The sequence below is a fragment of the Pagrus pagrus genome, assembly GCF_965226575.1.
Source record: "Pagrus pagrus genome assembly, chromosome: 8".
Classification (NCBI taxonomy): Eukaryota; Metazoa; Chordata; class Actinopteri; order Spariformes; family Sparidae; genus Pagrus; species Pagrus pagrus.
The window spans coordinates 8,744,335-8,761,993 of NC_140192.1; the positions used below are offsets into that span (position 1 = coordinate 8,744,335).

Below are 17,659 nucleotides of genomic sequence, written 5' to 3' on the forward strand. Positions count from 1 at the left end.
CTACATAACATTAGGTGGGGTGGACACACTAATAAAAACACCGGTACAACATAAATCTATAATATAGCAATAACTGGTGTTATCTTGCTTATAATATTCAGTCTCAGTTGAAAATGTGTCTGTGCTTTCAGAGGTTGTTGTTTGTGGTGGTGTACAGTATAATCGTGTATTTAATTAAATTGATTTGCCGAAATTTGAGCTATTATTCAAACACCAATGCGCAGCAACAATATCAGTTCAGTGTATTTTCGTTAATCATCAACAATTTTGCATAATGTATACACAAAAACAACAACAAAAATATAATATTATATAACATTTCATATTACATATAAGAAGTTCATATTTTATTCTATACATGAACAAATCATAACAGAAATAAAAATAATACTTTCACAAACAAAATGGTCACACTTGAGTTTTATATTTGTTTTGTACTGATGAACACAGCATACAGTTAGGAAGCAAGTTATTTTGTGCTTCATACATTTTCATGATCAACTAGAAAATGCATTTCCTGCTGAAAATGCAGTGTGAATGCTGAAATGGCCGTTGCTGGAAATGCAGACGATGCCTCATGCTGCTTCACCAACAGCTGGTGATATGTGGTTCAGTGGATGGACGTGAGTTCTGCGCTCAAACCTCTTGGACCACTGCATCAGGCAGCCATATTTATGTTTATGTCAGTATGTGTGTATATAAGTTGAATAAAAGTCACAATCTATGAGGGTTGTGGAATATGTTTTAAAGTTTTTGGGGGGTATTTAATGGCTTTATTGGGAGGAGTGACAGAAATAAGGACAGAGGGTAAGGGGATGATAGGCAGCGAATGGCCAGAGGATGGATTCGAACGTTGGCCCACTGTGGTGTGGATACAGCTGCTATGTACGGGGGTGTATGCACTACCAACTGAGCTACCAGGAACATTTAAAAGCATGCAGTAAACATATAGATACAAAGTTAATGAAGACTGGTTGCTGTGTCAATAATTGTTCGACTCGAAAATTATGAACTTGACTCTAAACGCTTCTCACAGGGTTAAATACAGTAACCACACAACCAACGCCATCTTTCTCACACTTCTTCTTACATCACTGCCTGCGTCTTCCGCTGTCCCTTTTCTTCACCGTTGTCTCATCCCACTCTTTTCACTCTCTCCTCCTTTCATTAGAGTTAAGTCCCTGATTTGTATTCTACGATAACAGCCAAGATTAAAGTTGGCATTGACAAAAAAAACATCATTTGCATGATGCATTCACTGATTAGGCTAAGCGTCCCTCTTAATTGTGTTGTTTTGCACATGGTGGGGCTCTCATGCTGATACTCTGTGGATCCTGCTCATCCCATACAATCTCACCAATTCACTTCAATTTCCTCCCCACTTCACTCGAGCGCCACACCTACCTCCTGCTGACATATACGGCAAGTTAGGGACTCGTAATACTGGATTAGGGTCCAGAAGTGTTAGTGGTGAATTATTTGTGAATCACTTTAAGTCTATCAACAGCAGCGCCATAATAAAGAAGATATAGAACCAGGAGCACAGCGGTCCATCCTTAAATCTATTGCTTGCTGTTGTTGTTATTTCATGTCGGTGCGTGTCCCCTGTAGCCATCTCCTCTTTCTTATCCTAATCCAATAGGGAGCAGGGCGCTGACATAGTATTGAAAGGCCACACTAGAGATGTGAAACTGCACTAAATGCATTACAGGTGACTTGGGGGGGATGACACAAAGGGCACTCTTTCATTACATGGATAATAAAAACAGACAGCCAACCACAAGTAGATCTTACATGGCAATTGAAAGGCATGCTGTTGGAGAAAACCGAATGTGGGAAATGTTATTTTGTAATTTAGGCCTCAGTTCTGATGATAATAAAAAGTCATTTGGAAATACTAAGATAATCTTGTGATATATTTGTTTTATTGCTGACTAATCCCACAGTAAACAACAATGGTTGGCGTTACTAACAAATACTGCCAAAGCCTGACAGGGCTTGCTCCTCTGTGCCATAGACCTCAACTGCTGTCCAAAACCTGCTGAAAACACAGAAATGAGCCACATCATTACACATGTCTCTAATAGCATTTAATTTGGGCGCTTAATCCCTAAACTGATCCTGAATACATCATCACCCTGCTGTTAAAGCTCACTGACACACTTAATCCATCACTTAAAATAGTCCCCAACAAATACGCATTTTACTTATGTTTGATTAAAGCTGCAGTGTTTTAGGAAATGATTTAGCCTTTTTTTTTTTTTTTTTAATAACTAGGGCAGTGCTCATTCAAAACATGCTGTTGGGCACATAATCTGGTAATGTGAGCGGTTTACAAATCCGGTTTTAAGCCTCCTGCACTGCTCACAGACTCATCGTTGATATTTTTCTGACGTTTGATATTTGCGATTTGAAATCTGGATGATTACATCAGTGCAACAACCGATGAGAGAGGCATCCCAGAGCAGCTGACGGTGCTGCCAAGCAACTGTAAACATTCTAGCCTTTGCTAGCATACTAAAGTTGACAGAAACTTAAAATCTCACCTCCAGTTCTCGCTGAAGAAAAGAAAAACCTGTGTTGACCGTGTCTCCACACTCATCCAGACTCATAAAACCCCCTTTTCTGCTTTTGTTTTTCCTTACAGCAAACATGACTGCAGCGAGTGGTTGCACCCCTGCTAATCTCCATTTTGTTTACGCCTCCCTCCCCGTGAGATCTCAGCCTCAGTCTGCAGAGCCACGATGCCAGAGCGCTGAGGCCACGTCTGCACAGAATGGTGTTCGCTGTTTATTCAAAATGTAATAATATTAAATGTGTCGTGTGTCTAAATCGACACTGCACGTCCTCGAGTCCTCTGCAACTGACCTGCCACGTGTGAAGCAGATTGGATGAACGGTTCTCGAGATATGCAAAGAACAGACAGACGGACGGTTTTCTTCCTCAGTGTTAGATGAAACTATGACCCACTTTTTACATCCTCAATAGAAACTATGTTTGGAATCTCCAGCATTTTTCATATTTGAAATCTATACAATAACACCAGCCTTATCTTTGAACATCAATCATTATGTCACAGTCGTAATAACAGCAGAATGATAAGGAAGATTTATGAACCAAAGGACTCATGCCAAAAGGTGTGCATTTTAATAGCTAATGGTGTCAAGCCTTAAAACCCCTCAGTCGTGACATCTGCTATGCTGAAAGATCACATTACTAAAAGACGACATCACTCCGATGGCTGCTGCAACAACAAACACCAGCGTTGTCACCAAACATCCCACGGAGAGTGTAGCTGAGGAGCTCCGTCCCTCCAGTGAGTGCAGGTCCAGGAGCATCAGCCTGTGGGCCAGATGCATTGTTCTGTTGTCACATTCAATACAGCATAAGTCCACATGATCACTGAGAGCGGACAAACGCCGGAATGAATATTCCATAACAAAGGAACTAATTCAGTGGACGCCCCCCGCTCTCCTCCAATCAGAGCTCTCTGTCCCATTACTGACCGCTACATGGACATGTTCAGGGGTCACTTAATACATGCAAATTGTTTGCCAGTGTTGTTTCTGTTTGGTAATTAATGTCACAAAGTGCAGCAAGTTTACTGAAAGGCCAGCAAATAAGAGTAACCCTGTTTCCCTTTAGGAATAAAATAAAGAAAGTTACTGTGCATATTGGAAAAATGTAAACCTTTGAGTTTATGGCTTTTTCCTCTGTGCCGCAAGTTATAATTTACAGTATTTGTGTTACATGAGAGCAGACTTGGTGTCTCGTTGAGTGTTTTTTATGCGCACTGCAACCAGAGGACTTGGAGAAAGCCAAGCCATAACTTGTGGACCTTATAAACCAGAAGTGGACAGGGATATAAAAATACAAGGATGGCTCGGCTCAATACAGACGGGCCAATTCCATTTCTTTCCCCCTCGCATCACAAATTATGTCAACCGTGCGTCAGTGCATTGCCAGAGAGGAGGGAAAAAAAGAGGCACTGAATCAAGAAAATACTCCCTAGAGACTGTGACTGTCAGTACATTTGTTTGTTTCCATTTACCGAATGTGTCGAATAGCCTACTATATAGAGTGGACTGGAGGCTGTATGCTATTGAATCTGTTTGTTATCTAAGAGAGCAGGCGTTAACTTAAAGAGGGACTATGTAGTGTTGGGGAATCAGAAGAAAAAGATCTTCACTGACTGATTTTTTATGCATAAACAAACTAAATAAACAAACTCTCTTTGTTTTTTTATGACTGAATAAACTGAATAAACAAACTGACCTTAAAGGACAACACAATTTCGTTCTGTTTTGCTTTGTTTATATTTGGCGGACCCTGCCACCTTTCTAGCTCCAGACAGCTTGTTTATTCAGTCATGGGAAAAATAAATATTTCCGAGTTTGTATTATTACCTCATGAATATTGTAAATATTGAATTTGCTTCTCCAAAACCACATAGTTTCCCTTTAAATTGTATAGGCTGACATATGCTCTGACTGCATGATCTGTAAGTATCTACACCCGGATGCATTCATGCAAAAAAAAAATCTGTTACTTTCGCTTCAATACTGCAATTGATGTCGTTTACACTGATGGATGTTTGCCTTGGAGGTGATCATTGATTGGAGACGAAAGAGAATCGGTCAAGAGAACCCGCAAGTCAGCAGCAGCAGCAGCAGCAACAGCTGGCTGCATGGGTGTGTCCTGCTCTCACGTGTCGGGGCGGGCCGTCCATTGTTGGCTCTTGGGTCGGGGGGTGTATATCCAGTGACAGCTGAAACGTTGGTCGAGCCTCTCAGGGCGTCACTTCTCCAGTGGACCCTCCACGTGAGCCCACACAGGCTACAGCTCCTCAGACAGATGCAGCCATTCATAGGAACTGTAGGGTTGGGGGTCTTTGGGGGCGGGTTAATGGTGATAGATATCATTTTGAGCAGTTTCTGATCAGGTTTAGTATTCTGTTGGGGTCCAAGTATGAATAAACACGGTGCATTTGAAACAGATGTGCATGTTTTGCCTTAACCTCAGCCCAAACTTTGGAGGAGATGCTGAACAAAAATGCCAACAGCAAATTAATGAGACAGGAAAACAGGTTAACAAATAACATAAAACAGCATATCTTCAAATAATAGTCCAAACCCAACTAGGCTGTAGAAAATGGGAACATGAGTACATCTAGGGCAGATGAGGCATCCTCAGTTTGGTAAAGAGGGTGTGTCAGTGGCTTATGCGTATCCACAATATTTTGGTCAATTTATTTGGTGACCACACACAAAGTTTTATAGCAAACATGGCAGCCTCTAAACAATGAGTGATCCATAGTTGCCTATTCTTTACTCTTTACAGGCTTTTGAAGGAAGCGGGAGGCTGTTCCATGCGCAGATGTTGCCACAATTACGCACGACGGATTTGCTGCACATCATGTATGCACCACAGAGGCGTCCGCATCTAGGCTGCATAACACAAGTCGATTATCGTTAAGTTTCTTTTTGTAAATCAGCATTGAAAATTGTTCAAACGTGTCCGTGAAAACGTGTAACCAGGGCAACTGCAAAGAGCATCCTCATTTTAACAACTGAGTGACCAGAGTACCACCTGGAGCTTCCACATTTTTAATCATAATACAGGTGAGCATGTGGGATATAAGATGTGGTAGTGCCAGGGTGGTGTTCCCAGAAACAAAACTGTGGTATTTAAATAAATGAGGGATGTATTCGTAAAAGTCACTGCAGTGATGTGGATCACTTCATGATAAAGATCAAATCACACAAAGATTCTCGCCAGACATTAACAAGTTTCCTCTGAAGAAAACTCTCCACAGGAAAGTAGTGAATGTGACTGGCAACGCTTGCCACACCCGGCTTTAATGTATGATGAAGTATCCTCTCGTATCCAAGCGCGCCACAGGTGTGCCAGGCGTTTGGCGCGCTCCAGACGCACTGGGCATGGCACAGATGGGAACCCTCAGCATCAAACAAAACCATTTGCGCAGTGAAAATGAAACATCATTAATAACATGTTGAATAAAACACACACACAAAATGTGTAAAAATGTGTGAGCTTGATTATTAAAGCGCATTGCTTCCTTTCTTAGTATAAGTAGTGATTATAAGTCCACACAGAGACACTAAGATGTTTCGTTTTTTGCGTTTTTGTCCTTAAAAATAAAATAAAAAGTCACTTTATGCCTATGTGAAAAAAAATCTGTCTCAGGCTGATCGCTTTAAAATTAAAATATGCGGTTCTTTCCCGTGATAAATAGCCTAATAAAATGATTATTAGACCTCATTTAAAGTTTGGCTCCCACCACAAAGCGTGGCAGCTACCGGGTGGTTTTATTTTGGAAGTTTGGCCCGGCAGTCTTTCCCCCTGGCTGTCCTCTGTGTGGCCATAATGGAGCAGATTGGATTGTTGGCGGATGAGGGCGCTTCACCGCCATTTGAAACACACACGTACTGGCTCCGTCTCAGCTACGTAGCGTGTGTAGCCCCCTGAAAGTGAGCTGGATGATGAACTGAGCGGCAGAGTGGACCCAAATCTTGAAACGGGAAAGCGGCACGAACCCGATTTTCCAGATGATCTGGGTGATGTGAAGAAGTCCGAGTCGCAGAGACTTCACCGGGGCCGAGCGGGGCTGAAGTGAAGGCGCAGGACTTTTTGGTGCTCTCACGCTGGCCATCAGATGACCAAGTTGTGAAAAGTCGGATCTGCGTTGTCCTTGCAGTTTGTTTTTCTTCCCCCACCTCGAGACTTCGTACCAAGTAAGTGCGTTTATGTTCTTTTAAAACGTGCAGTGCATCTTTTTCTTTTCTTTTGGTGTGTGTGTGTGTGTGTGTGTTCCTCCTTTTCCCTAAAGCTCTCCACGTTTTTGGCAGCTTACGCACGAGTCGGGAAACTCTGCTGAAATTGCGTTATTGTTTTTTGTTGTTTTCTTTCACACTGCATGCTGCTCATTGCAAAAACATCTTTTTTGGGGGGGGGGAATCGCAAACATTAAGCTTTGCTGGTCTGCAGTGCGCGATGTAAATGCGCACTTTATCTAAAGCACAGAAAGTCGAAGTTGACGCAAATTCCGCAGCAACTTGAGGGTTTGCAGAGGCAGTCGGACACCTGAGGAGTCATCTCCTGGGGAGTTTCACACAGCACAGACAGCTGATGAGTGTAAAATCCTGCGGGAGGAATAGAAGCGACTGATTTGAAATGACAACACGCATTTGAAAATGACAGACTCTTCGACTTGACACCAGCAGCTCATGTGTTGGTCTTTGCCTGGATGGAAACGAGCTTGTCACTTGTGTCCAGTGATCACTTCACTGAGCCTCGCACGTCTGCTTATTTTACTTAAGATGACACGAGGAGGGCAACTCTGATGGTTTTCTTTTAAGCTCTCTTGATCCATAAATCCACACATGATGACAGGTCTTAATGAGAAGTAAGCAGATGATACCAGGTGATGCCTTTAAGCCGCTTAATTGGTTTCATCAACAGTCCAACCCCCCCAAAGGAATGCCATTCATTTTTATAAACATTCTGCTTTTGTCTGTGAGGCGCCGGGACCAGCTAATGTTTGGGATCCCTCCTGGATGGATGACTAAACAGTTGTCACCTTCTCATGCCAACTTCTTCTCTCATCACTGATCTGCAGACTGGTGCACTGACTACAGGAGAGCACCACTGCTCCTCTGCTGTTTTAATTAGAGAGCACACCACACTGTGATGATGCACACTTGGTCACCACAGGGGTGTAGTTAACTCCTCAAGGAAAAGGTTTTATTGCACTGTTGAGTCTCATATGTTGAGTTGTGATTTTGTTTATTCACTCGACAACAATGATTCCCATCACAGTGTTCATGCATAATGGCTCCGATGGCTTTTTTGCATTAAATCCAGCATGATTATAATGTATATTCACCAGATGACGTTAGTTCTGAAGCGATTTAGAAATCGTCGGCAATCTCATAAAGGACAAAAGATTTTATCGTGGATCGCGATTAAAATGCTCAAAATAAGTCGATCGTGGTGAATTCATATCATCGGGATAATCGTGAATCGAGATAATCGTGAATATCCTCACGTGTATGACTTGAAGAAGATGTCTAGCTGGCTGACGTACAGTCCTGTTCTGGTTTCCTGATGTGTTTCGATGTGCCTCAGCCATTTGATCGCACACACAAACAAGTAAAATGGGAGGTGTGTAAATACTGCAGAATCCAAGCTAAAGGTTACCACCATTTATGTGTCCTTTATTTGTTCAGGAGGGACTTAAGAGTCATGATGACTTTTTAGAGATTCTTTAATTGTTTGATTTTCACTAAAAAACGTCTTTGCCAAAATGTAACGTTAGAGTAATTCCAGTATGTAAGAGTTTTAAGAATATTTTGATGTTATCGGGATAATATCGGGAATCAGTTATATTGGGCAGGTCAATGACTTTTTCATATTGTCTCTGACTCTATGATATGTGTGAGATTATGACCATTGCAAACCCTTCTGCTGACGGCATACTTTGCTGAATCGTATTCAGTGGGATTCGCTGTTGAAACGGTTGCTCTGCAGAGAAAAATGAGGGACACGCATAATGGCAGCTATTATAATAACTACCAGGTAGCTGAAGTAAGAGATGTTTCAATAGATGAGGCGAGGAGTTTTTAAGAGACATTAGTTCCATCGGTTTCTGTCTCGGTAAACACAGCTGTAATGTGCTATACCCTTTGGCAGCTCGGCAACACTTTGGAAACCATTAGATTTTACACACATCCATGTGCACCTCAGTGTTGTTGTTGCATGGTTGTCAGGATGTGTGTGTGTGTGTGTGTGTGTGTGCGAGGGAGTATATGGAGCAAAAGCTGCTCATCTATACTTAGTCCTCAAAAACAAGAAGTTGCTTGATAGACTTTTTTATTCTGTTCTGATTGGATTGAATTCATTGTCTCTGATATTACCAACTAGGTATTTTTCTTTACCGTGTGAAGTGTAGATTTTGTGGACGCAATTTTACTTGGCAGCTTTCGTTTTAATATCTTCAACAAACAGCTGCATGTCCGTGCATGCACACTCGCCGCGTGGAATGCTGCAAAGCAGAGCTTTTCCACAAAGATCACTTTTCAGCACACGCTTTCTCTGTTCCGGCTCGAGTCCGTCTCTCACTCTTGCACTCTTTACCTTGCTCGGTCCCGCTCTGATACGCACACTTGATTTTGCACATGCACGCGCACACACTCCCCTCTCTTTCGCTCGCCTCCCGTGCACACAGACTGCAGCCGGGTGTTTGCAGATGTGTGTCCTGATCTGCTTCCAGCACAGGCTCGTCCCATGCCAGTGTGCTGACTCTGAGTTTTCCACTCTCTCTTATGAAATAAGAGCAGGAGACATTAGAGCCATCCAGTAGCCAGGTCTGAATGCCTGAGAGCTCCCACATGCACACGCTTAAAATGCATCCTGCGTCTGCATACATACACACTCCCCCCACAGGTTAATGAATTCATGTAAATACACCCAGCAGTTGAAGGCCTATTAGGAGCAGCTGGTTGAGCTGCAGTTTTTCGGGGCCCCGCCTCTCGTGTGAGGGGCTCTGCTGATGTGGACTCTTCCTCACCAGTGTCTGGTGTAACGTGCAGGCTCATGTTGAAGTCTGCGGCGTGTTTACTCAGATTCTGTTGATTTTAAAGAAAGAGGTTAGTGCTGAGGGGGGAGGGTCCAGCGAAGGCTGAAAATCTATTTACATGATTCTTGTGTAATTATTGAGAGAACAAACAGGAGACCTTGGACAACTCTGTGTATGTGTACGCTCAAACATGATTATGATGAAAGGAAATATGGTCACGTCTGCCACAGTATTTGTTGTCATACTGTCTCGAAGGATAATCTTACCTTGTTGAGATGGCGTGATTGAAGATAACCCACTGTGTTTATGTTTTGGATTACTTTATTTTCCTCATGCTGTTAAATGGCACATTTAGTTGCTTTAAAGTGATTAAACTGACTGGACTGATTGAAGTTAGCATGCTAACCAGCTAACCCCGGCCTTTCCTGGTCCAACGCTCCTGTGCTAGTGGTTTATACACTTCACTGGTGCTCAGATCTCCCAGCCCTGGCCACTAGCTGCACGGCTAACTGAGCTAACAGCAGCTAAACTTGGCAGCAGTTAGCAGTTAGCTTATTCCAGTGATATGCTGCCTCCTATTTGTTTTGAGTGTCAATTCTTACATATTGCACCTTTTTAAACCAAGTAGGAAACTCAAAGTGATCAGAGGAGCTTCCTGAGATGTGTGTCCTCCAGGCGCCTGACTTTTTTAAAGCCACTTTCAAGTACTTTGGGTTAAAATTCCAGATTATTTACTTTTACTTTACTTTTCAGAAGTCCTGCACTTAGCATGTCACTTTTCACGAAATGGCATGGCATGTCAGAGGAGGTAGCAGTTTAAAGTTGGGTGACCTGAGAAATCACAATGTTTGTAGCAGCGCTGGCTCGTAATGTTTTCACCTTGTTAGTATGTGTGTGTCTGTCTGTGGGCAGATTTTATCACCCTGATATTGTCACAACCAGCCACCAAACTTGGCAGGTGTGTAGTTGAGATCAAGTTGAAGGCCGAGCTCAAAGATGGGCGTCGTCCGAGCAAGTGGATCGCAAGTAGGGGTCGGCCCCCTCCCTTTACTCCCCTGACCCACATATGTAGTCCGGGCCACACCTTCACCTTTTGTGTCGAGAGCTACCACGGAAGCAGCTCAGAGTACTTTGCCAGGTGTCTGACTGTCTGTCTGTGGACGTCACTACCGTGCAAGATGCATTCGTGAAACTTTCCAGGCTGTGTAGTTGAGATTCAAGTGAAGACAAGATGGTCTTTAGTTTTATGTATGTGGCTACACCACAGGCTACACCACACGGGAGCAGCGGCTGTTCCTCTTTGAGGTTTTACTGCCCTTAAGGTTCATCAAGGCATTGAGCTTTATTCACACAAAGTCCTTGAGAAATCAGAGGCTTAATAGCTTGAGATTTTGTTATATAGGCCTGGTAAGTTTTGTGACCAAAGTAAGTAACAAGGTCATACTAAATTGATTCACATCTTCCTTGACTTCTCAGTAAAGTCCAGCGAGATAAGCACTTTGAGCATCGGGGTATTTGTAGTGACAGTGACTGCAATGAATGATAGAGAGGTAGAAAGGAATGAAACACATAATGAAGAGTGCATAGTAAGGGGGCAAGAGATCAGGTAATTAGATCAGATAATGGGAGACATTACCTTCACACTAATGCATTCAAAGAATCAAACAATCTTTAACACCTCTTAAAGTCCACGAGAGGCTGATGCAGTCCTTTCAGACTCGAGGCATACATCAGGCGCTGTCTTTACAGCTGCAGCATTGCTCCAGAGGCCCCGACTATCCGGAGAAACCATTAGAAATATAGCTGAATAAAAGGAATGTCACAGGATCAGCAGCAGCGTGGCTGTAGACTGTAGGTGTGCCATGCTTTAAAGGCCCTTAAAGGGAAAGTTCTGAAGAAATACACCTTTTTACCTCTCACCTAAAGCGTTACTTATCTATCCGGATTGTTTTTGTGTGAGTTGCAGAGTTCCTACGTCAGCCCTCTCCTGAATATAATGGAACTATGTGGCTCTCGGCTTGCGGTGCTTGAAAATGCATTTTGTCTTTTTCCTCACTCAACATTTAACTCCTCATTTTGAGAATTTGAACTCTAAATATTGAGTTGCCAAAGCTTTGAATCAGCCAGCGGCAGACACATCAAGTGCCGGTGCTTCCGTTCATCTCGAGCAGCCCAAAATCGCAACTTTTGACGGGGACAGAGGGAGTTTTGTCCATGTTGATTTTACCTTTGCCAGGAGCACCTCTCTCGCACTCTCTGCCTGCTTTACACTTCATTTCAGTCACTACGACTGTCTGATATTACTGGAATGAGAGACAAACAATGATAAGGAAAAGAAAGATAAAGCTTAAAGTTTGAAGTTATTTATCGTAACCCTAAGCTGCGAGAGAAACCCCCCTGCCTTCTATATATGACTAACGAGTGTGTGTTTACGGGAGTGTCATACACAGATTGAGGTCGACAGCTCATTGAGCGTTGAGAATGTATAGAGAGTCCATCGCAACATGGGATCAGAATCCCATTCAAGGGCGACCTCATTCTTCGAAAGTTATTGTATTATCATGTTAACGAATGTATGATGTCAGTGTTTACCTTTTTTCCCACCAGAAAGTAAACATCACCCGTTTCCTTGTCCTCCCTATCAAAGTAGATCTCATCTGCCTCGGTCTTTATTGACTTGCAAACATCAGAGCACTCTTGTTTGTTTCTTCATAAATCTTTGAAATGCGACTGAATGTCCACACCTCACAAAATTTGAACATTTAGCCCCCCCGGCGACTTGTCTTTCTGCTTTCTCTCTGTAGAAACCTCAAAACTAAACTTGGATTTGCAACATCGCTCTCAGTGTGTCTTTGTGTGTGTGTGTGCATGCTTTACTTCTGGAGCTTTAGAAGAGACTAAACACAGAGATTGTGTGACCTCTCACCCCCTAACCTTTCTCCTTTCTTTGTCTTTGGCTGCACCCTTACACCATCACCACATCTTCTCCTCCTCCCTCTCTTGTCAGCTCCTTTTGGACAAACACAGATGATTGATAGAGATTTGAGGAAACATGGGAGAGGCATGGTGCTGGCAGTGGGGTGCCAAAGCCAAGATGTTGCATGTGTGTGTATGTGTGTGTATGTGTGTTGGTGTGTGTGTGTGTGTGTGTGTGTGTGTGTAGGGCAGAGGTAGTGGGAGGAGGGTTGACCAAGGAGGCCCTAAATGTTTACGGAGGGACCCCAGGAGAGCTTGGCTGAGCCTCCCTCCTTTCTGATTGGCTCAGGCAGCTTTCCTGCGAGTCTAAGAGCCTGTAATTGGCTGAGAGAAGGACAGGAATAGGGGGGGAAACGTGCAGGAGATGGAGATGGAGCACTAACCTTGCCAGGGCTTTCACAGACGCTTGCACATGAGAGAGAGGGGGGACTAATGTTAGGGTTAACATGAGGCCACATGTTGGGGTGGAGGCGCTTTTTGGCCCCCTTTTAGGTTCCTCTACTGATCAGAGAATGTGAGACTTTGAAGGAAAAGACAATGTGGAAAGAGAAGAAGAGCAAAAACCTTCCCAGAGTCGTAAAGTGGTTTGAAAGTGCTCATCAGAGGCTTGTGAAGTTCACTCTAATAATTGGGCTTTTACTTTTTGAAAAGGGAAAGGAAAATCTGTGGACAAGCTGCAGAAAATGAGCAACGTAAATGGAGCATTTTAGTCGGGCCAGAAGAGCCTGCTGCCTGACAGGTCTCTGCCATAAATTCTTGCATTGTATAACTTGGCCTTGCATGGCCTCTAACAAATGGAATTCATCCACACACACACACGACTTAATGTTTCAATTTTTCAGCCTGTGAATCTGGGAAATCAGTCGTTGTGAGTTTTTACAGCTTACAAAAAACAAACTTAGATTTTGCAAAGATGTAGAGGATTCTCTTTTGCGTTGTTTCTGTCGTTTGCTTTGTTTTTGCAGAGGTGTATTTGTTTTGACGTGTGCAAGCTGTTGCTATTTCTGAAGTTATGAAGCTCCACTGTCCTCGTGGGCAACCATGACTGACCACATAATCAAATGTTTTTTTAAAAGAACGATACATTTACACAAAGTCTGCCACGATACCATTTCAATTTGATTCGATACTACGGCCTGCGATCGATATAAGATGATATCATATGCCCATTGAACACAATCAGTTACATTTATATCAACTCACAAAAAGCACCTAAAAGACATGATTTGACAATTTTATTACTTTTTAATAAAAAATAAGCACTGTTTAGAAAGGAGTTGCGCATGAACGGACACAGTGACACAGACGTGCTATGGGAAATTCAAAATAAATGCGCATTTTATCGTTGGCGGCGATAAGAATCGATGTGTTCACGTTGCCCGATGCTGTTGGATCGTTGATCATTGAATTGATACATTGGTCAGGATCGGTAGGCTATGAAAACTCGTCAAATTTTCCAAAATATGTGAATATGCAAAGATTTTTCTTTTCACAAGATGCCTCCTGAAGTCCATTCTCAGTGTTTGTGTGCAGGAGGATCAGATTTCCTCATCACACTCGTGTATGCCGATTATTGGACCACGATTGGCTTCCAAACCCTTTGTGATGTCACAAATCATCCTCGTATTCCCGCCTCTTAAAATCAGATTTCATTGAGCGCAGAGAAAGGCACACTTTCCACACATGAGTGTGAAAAATGCCTTCTGGTGTCAGACTCTGCACATACATCGTGCAAGACAGTGAAGCTACACATTCAACTGTAGGAAGAAGAAGAAAGGGGGAGGGTGGGACTTTAAATTTGCAGTATATCTAATCCTCAGTAACTGGATTGCTGGCCTTACTCTAAATCTGTGCTTGATATGTGCTGCTATATGAACACTCCTCCTGCCAGTAGATTTCGCAATGCCCGATCCAAGTTTGTCAGTCTTGAAAATGTGCCCCAGTTTGCCACATTGTTGCTCAGTAGCTGTCACTCTGTATGAATGTAAAAATGCTGGGAATGCTTCCTGTTTCTAGGCACGGAGCCCAAACTTCTTTTCCCGTAAAAACGAGAGAATTTGAGATGCTGTATAGCTCACTAGTTATACGGCATGAAGATCCTCTGTTCTCAGATTACTCCAGAACTGGGGGGGAAACACTGGCAGCGTCGCCCTCAGAAACACAGTCTCCACGTTTAGGGTTGTTGGCAGCCCAGTAAAGTTGCGGAGACGCAGCTGTAAATAGCCAAGGGTGCGGACAGAAAGTTTGGCCTATATTTAGAGGTTGGACTTGACTGGTAGAGTGTGTCCACCAGCTTATAGACCGGGAAGTTGTTTTTTGTATAGCATTGGGGAAAAAAAGAAAAAAAATCTGGTGATCTGGAAATCAAAATCTGGCCTGGATGAGAGAGGCAGTCACCACATTATCTGTGTGAAAGGTTTTGTTGGGAAATTCAAGTCTAGTTTGTAGAGGGGGGGAGGTAGTGTTACTGCGTAGGTGTGGTACAAATTCTGCAGCATGTGGAGTTGATTTAGTTTTGGATTCAGAAGCTCAAAGCTGCTATAATCGATATTCTTGTATTAGCAATTGAATGAAATGGCTGTTTGTAAATGTGAAATTGTAGCTCGTCGTCAGTTTTTAACTCTCCGCAACACTTTAGTGTTGCTGTTTTCGGTTACACAGCCTACACCTTTCATCCCCTCACCACCAGGGGTGCGGGAAAAGGTTTATTCTTAGATTGACAACAATCTCCTTGAATCTCTGGTCGGAATAAATTTGTTCTGCCTGCGCACGTCGGGTGACGTTGCTTCCAGGAGGGACAGAAACATGGCAGTAGCAAAACCCAACTTGTCTGTGGCTGTCGAAAGAAAAATAACGTCTTTGTCTTAGTTACCCTACCTTTTGATAAAGTAGTGACGAGTCGTGTAACATGGACGAGTGTTGATGCCAGGCCAAAAATGATCGGCCTGGCATCGCTGATTAAGGGTTTAATTACCGTGATATTTCATTCATTATTACTCGAAATGAGAAAATAATTTTAAATGGTTATTAACACATGTACTGTACACTGAAAAACAGGCTTCATACGTTCGACTCTTCCAAACGCTGCAGCGACGACCCTGGCATGATAATTAATTGTGACATGCTCCGTGTTAGGTTTCACATGCACCAGCTGAAAATAAATGGCACCCACAGTTTGTGTTCACAAGGCAGAGAGAAAGAAAGGGAGAGAAAGAGGGAGGGAGAAAAGGTTTTTTTTCACATGGACATGTCATCATGGAGTCCAACTGATAATTATAATCACTGTGTCTCTGTCCCTTCCTCTCATTCTCCCATCTGTCTCTCTCCACAGCATCATGGCTGTCTTGTCCTCCTCCTCCAATCTCCTGCTCCTTCTCCTAGTTTCCTCCCTGGATTGGCTGTCCACTTCAGGATCTGCGTTTCTGATGGACCACATGACATCATCAGGTAGGTTACTGCCGGTTTTTTTTTTCTCTGCTTTGCGCGCAGGAGAAATGCACTGATACAAGACCAGACAGACTGTCAATCTTGCTACACGGAGCTCATCAAACATTAACAAATGTGATTTTTAGGATCTGCGCACAACACGCTGTTGACACTTGCTATCGCGTCTTATGTCAGACATCAGTTGCAGAATGCCGTGTTTGCTCAGATACATGTGGAAATGTTCGCTGTTGAGCCAACGCAACGCTTTCCTGGTTTGGCTTGTCAAACAGGCTGCTGATCAATAGAGCTAGGGTAAATATACGGCTGGGGCTTTCTCTGTCAAAGTCCAGGGACAGGACCACGTAGGATGTTCAGCCAGCTCATCCAGCTGACACTGAACTATGTGGAATAATTAGGTGAAAACATGCTGCGACTGAGAAAAAACCAGACATGAGTATTGATATAGTTTTACCACTTGAACTTCCTAAATAGTTGGTCTCTATGCGGTCTCTGATTTCCACACTTGATACTCGGAGTCCCGTTCACAAAATCGCCTGAGAATGATGATTTGTCATCTTCCTGTAATGGCTGAAGCCACTGCAGCTGGAATGAGGTGACAGTGTGCAGCCCTGCAACCTCAGCCAAAAGATTCTTGTTTATTTAAAGTCTACCGATGCTGGGACAGCACATGAAGCCCTCACAGCCAAGATTCAGCAGCTCCCATGAGCGGATCAATGCCGCTGTTGACTTTGTCTCTGAACTTCTTGAAAAGAAAAAGTTGCTGTCTGTCGTTTGGTTTTGCTGTGTCTGCATTCCTGGGTTTCATATTAGGAGGGAGTCTACGTCTGGATGTGGGATAACACACCGTTATCTAAAAAGAAATGTGTTAAGTGTAGACGGTGTTGGTTTTGGTAAGGATTACAGTGCTGTAAAATTAATTAATTAATTAGTAATAGATGAATAAATAAATAAATATAGCAGCCTACCCAAATGCCTTTGGGACATTGGATAAAATCAAACATCAAACACTACTGAACAAATGGATCTGTGGGCTTTGACTGCCAGAAAAATATTGTGATAATTGTTTAATCATTTAAGTCATCTATCAAGTAAAAATATTAAAAATACCTTGTTAAAAACATATTCAAATTTGTTAATTCATGAAATTAGTAGCTGTGCACAATACATGAGCTCAATATTGGTAAATTTGTGTTTTTGGCTTTTTATCTGTATTGTTGAATTGTACAAAGTAAATTGTTTTCATGGACTTACAATGCACGACATCTACCTTTTTGATACAGTAGGTCGGGGCAAGCACCTTTACAGTTTGTTTGTGATCCACCAATGAACACAGAGAGGAGGAAATACAAGAAAAATATTAAATTGTCCATCTTTCCTCGCCACATCTGAGCCGTTCTTACCCTCAGGTATGCATAAACTACAAGTTATGAACTTCTTTTTAAAATAGGAAAATGTTAAATTATAGGTAATCTTATAGCATCAGCTCTGAAAAGCAGGTTATTGTAGGTTCTCAGTGTCGGCTTAAAAAATAAACATGTTGTGCATCCCTATAATTTAGTTAGGTTTTGCTTGAATTTTTGAAAAACTTGAATTTAGTTTATCTTTTCAACTTGTCTAAGCATTCTCCGTTCCACTTAA

General features: G+C 42.7%; 1 protein-coding gene across 1 annotated transcript in view; it reads left to right on the forward strand.

The window, feature by feature from the left end:
• Positions 1–6,398: 6,398 nt before the first annotated feature.
• ghra (growth hormone receptor a) overlaps positions 6,399–17,659 on the forward strand; it is a 31,726-nt gene continuing 20,465 nt past the window's right edge. The window contains exons 1-2 of the mRNA XM_084359831.1: positions 6,399–6,755; positions 15,906–16,021. Of these exons, the coding sequence (XP_084215957.1) occupies positions 15,910–16,021 (112 nt within the window). The 5' untranslated portion in view covers positions 6,399–6,755; positions 15,906–15,909. The remainder of the gene's footprint in view (positions 6,756–15,905; positions 16,022–17,659) is intronic.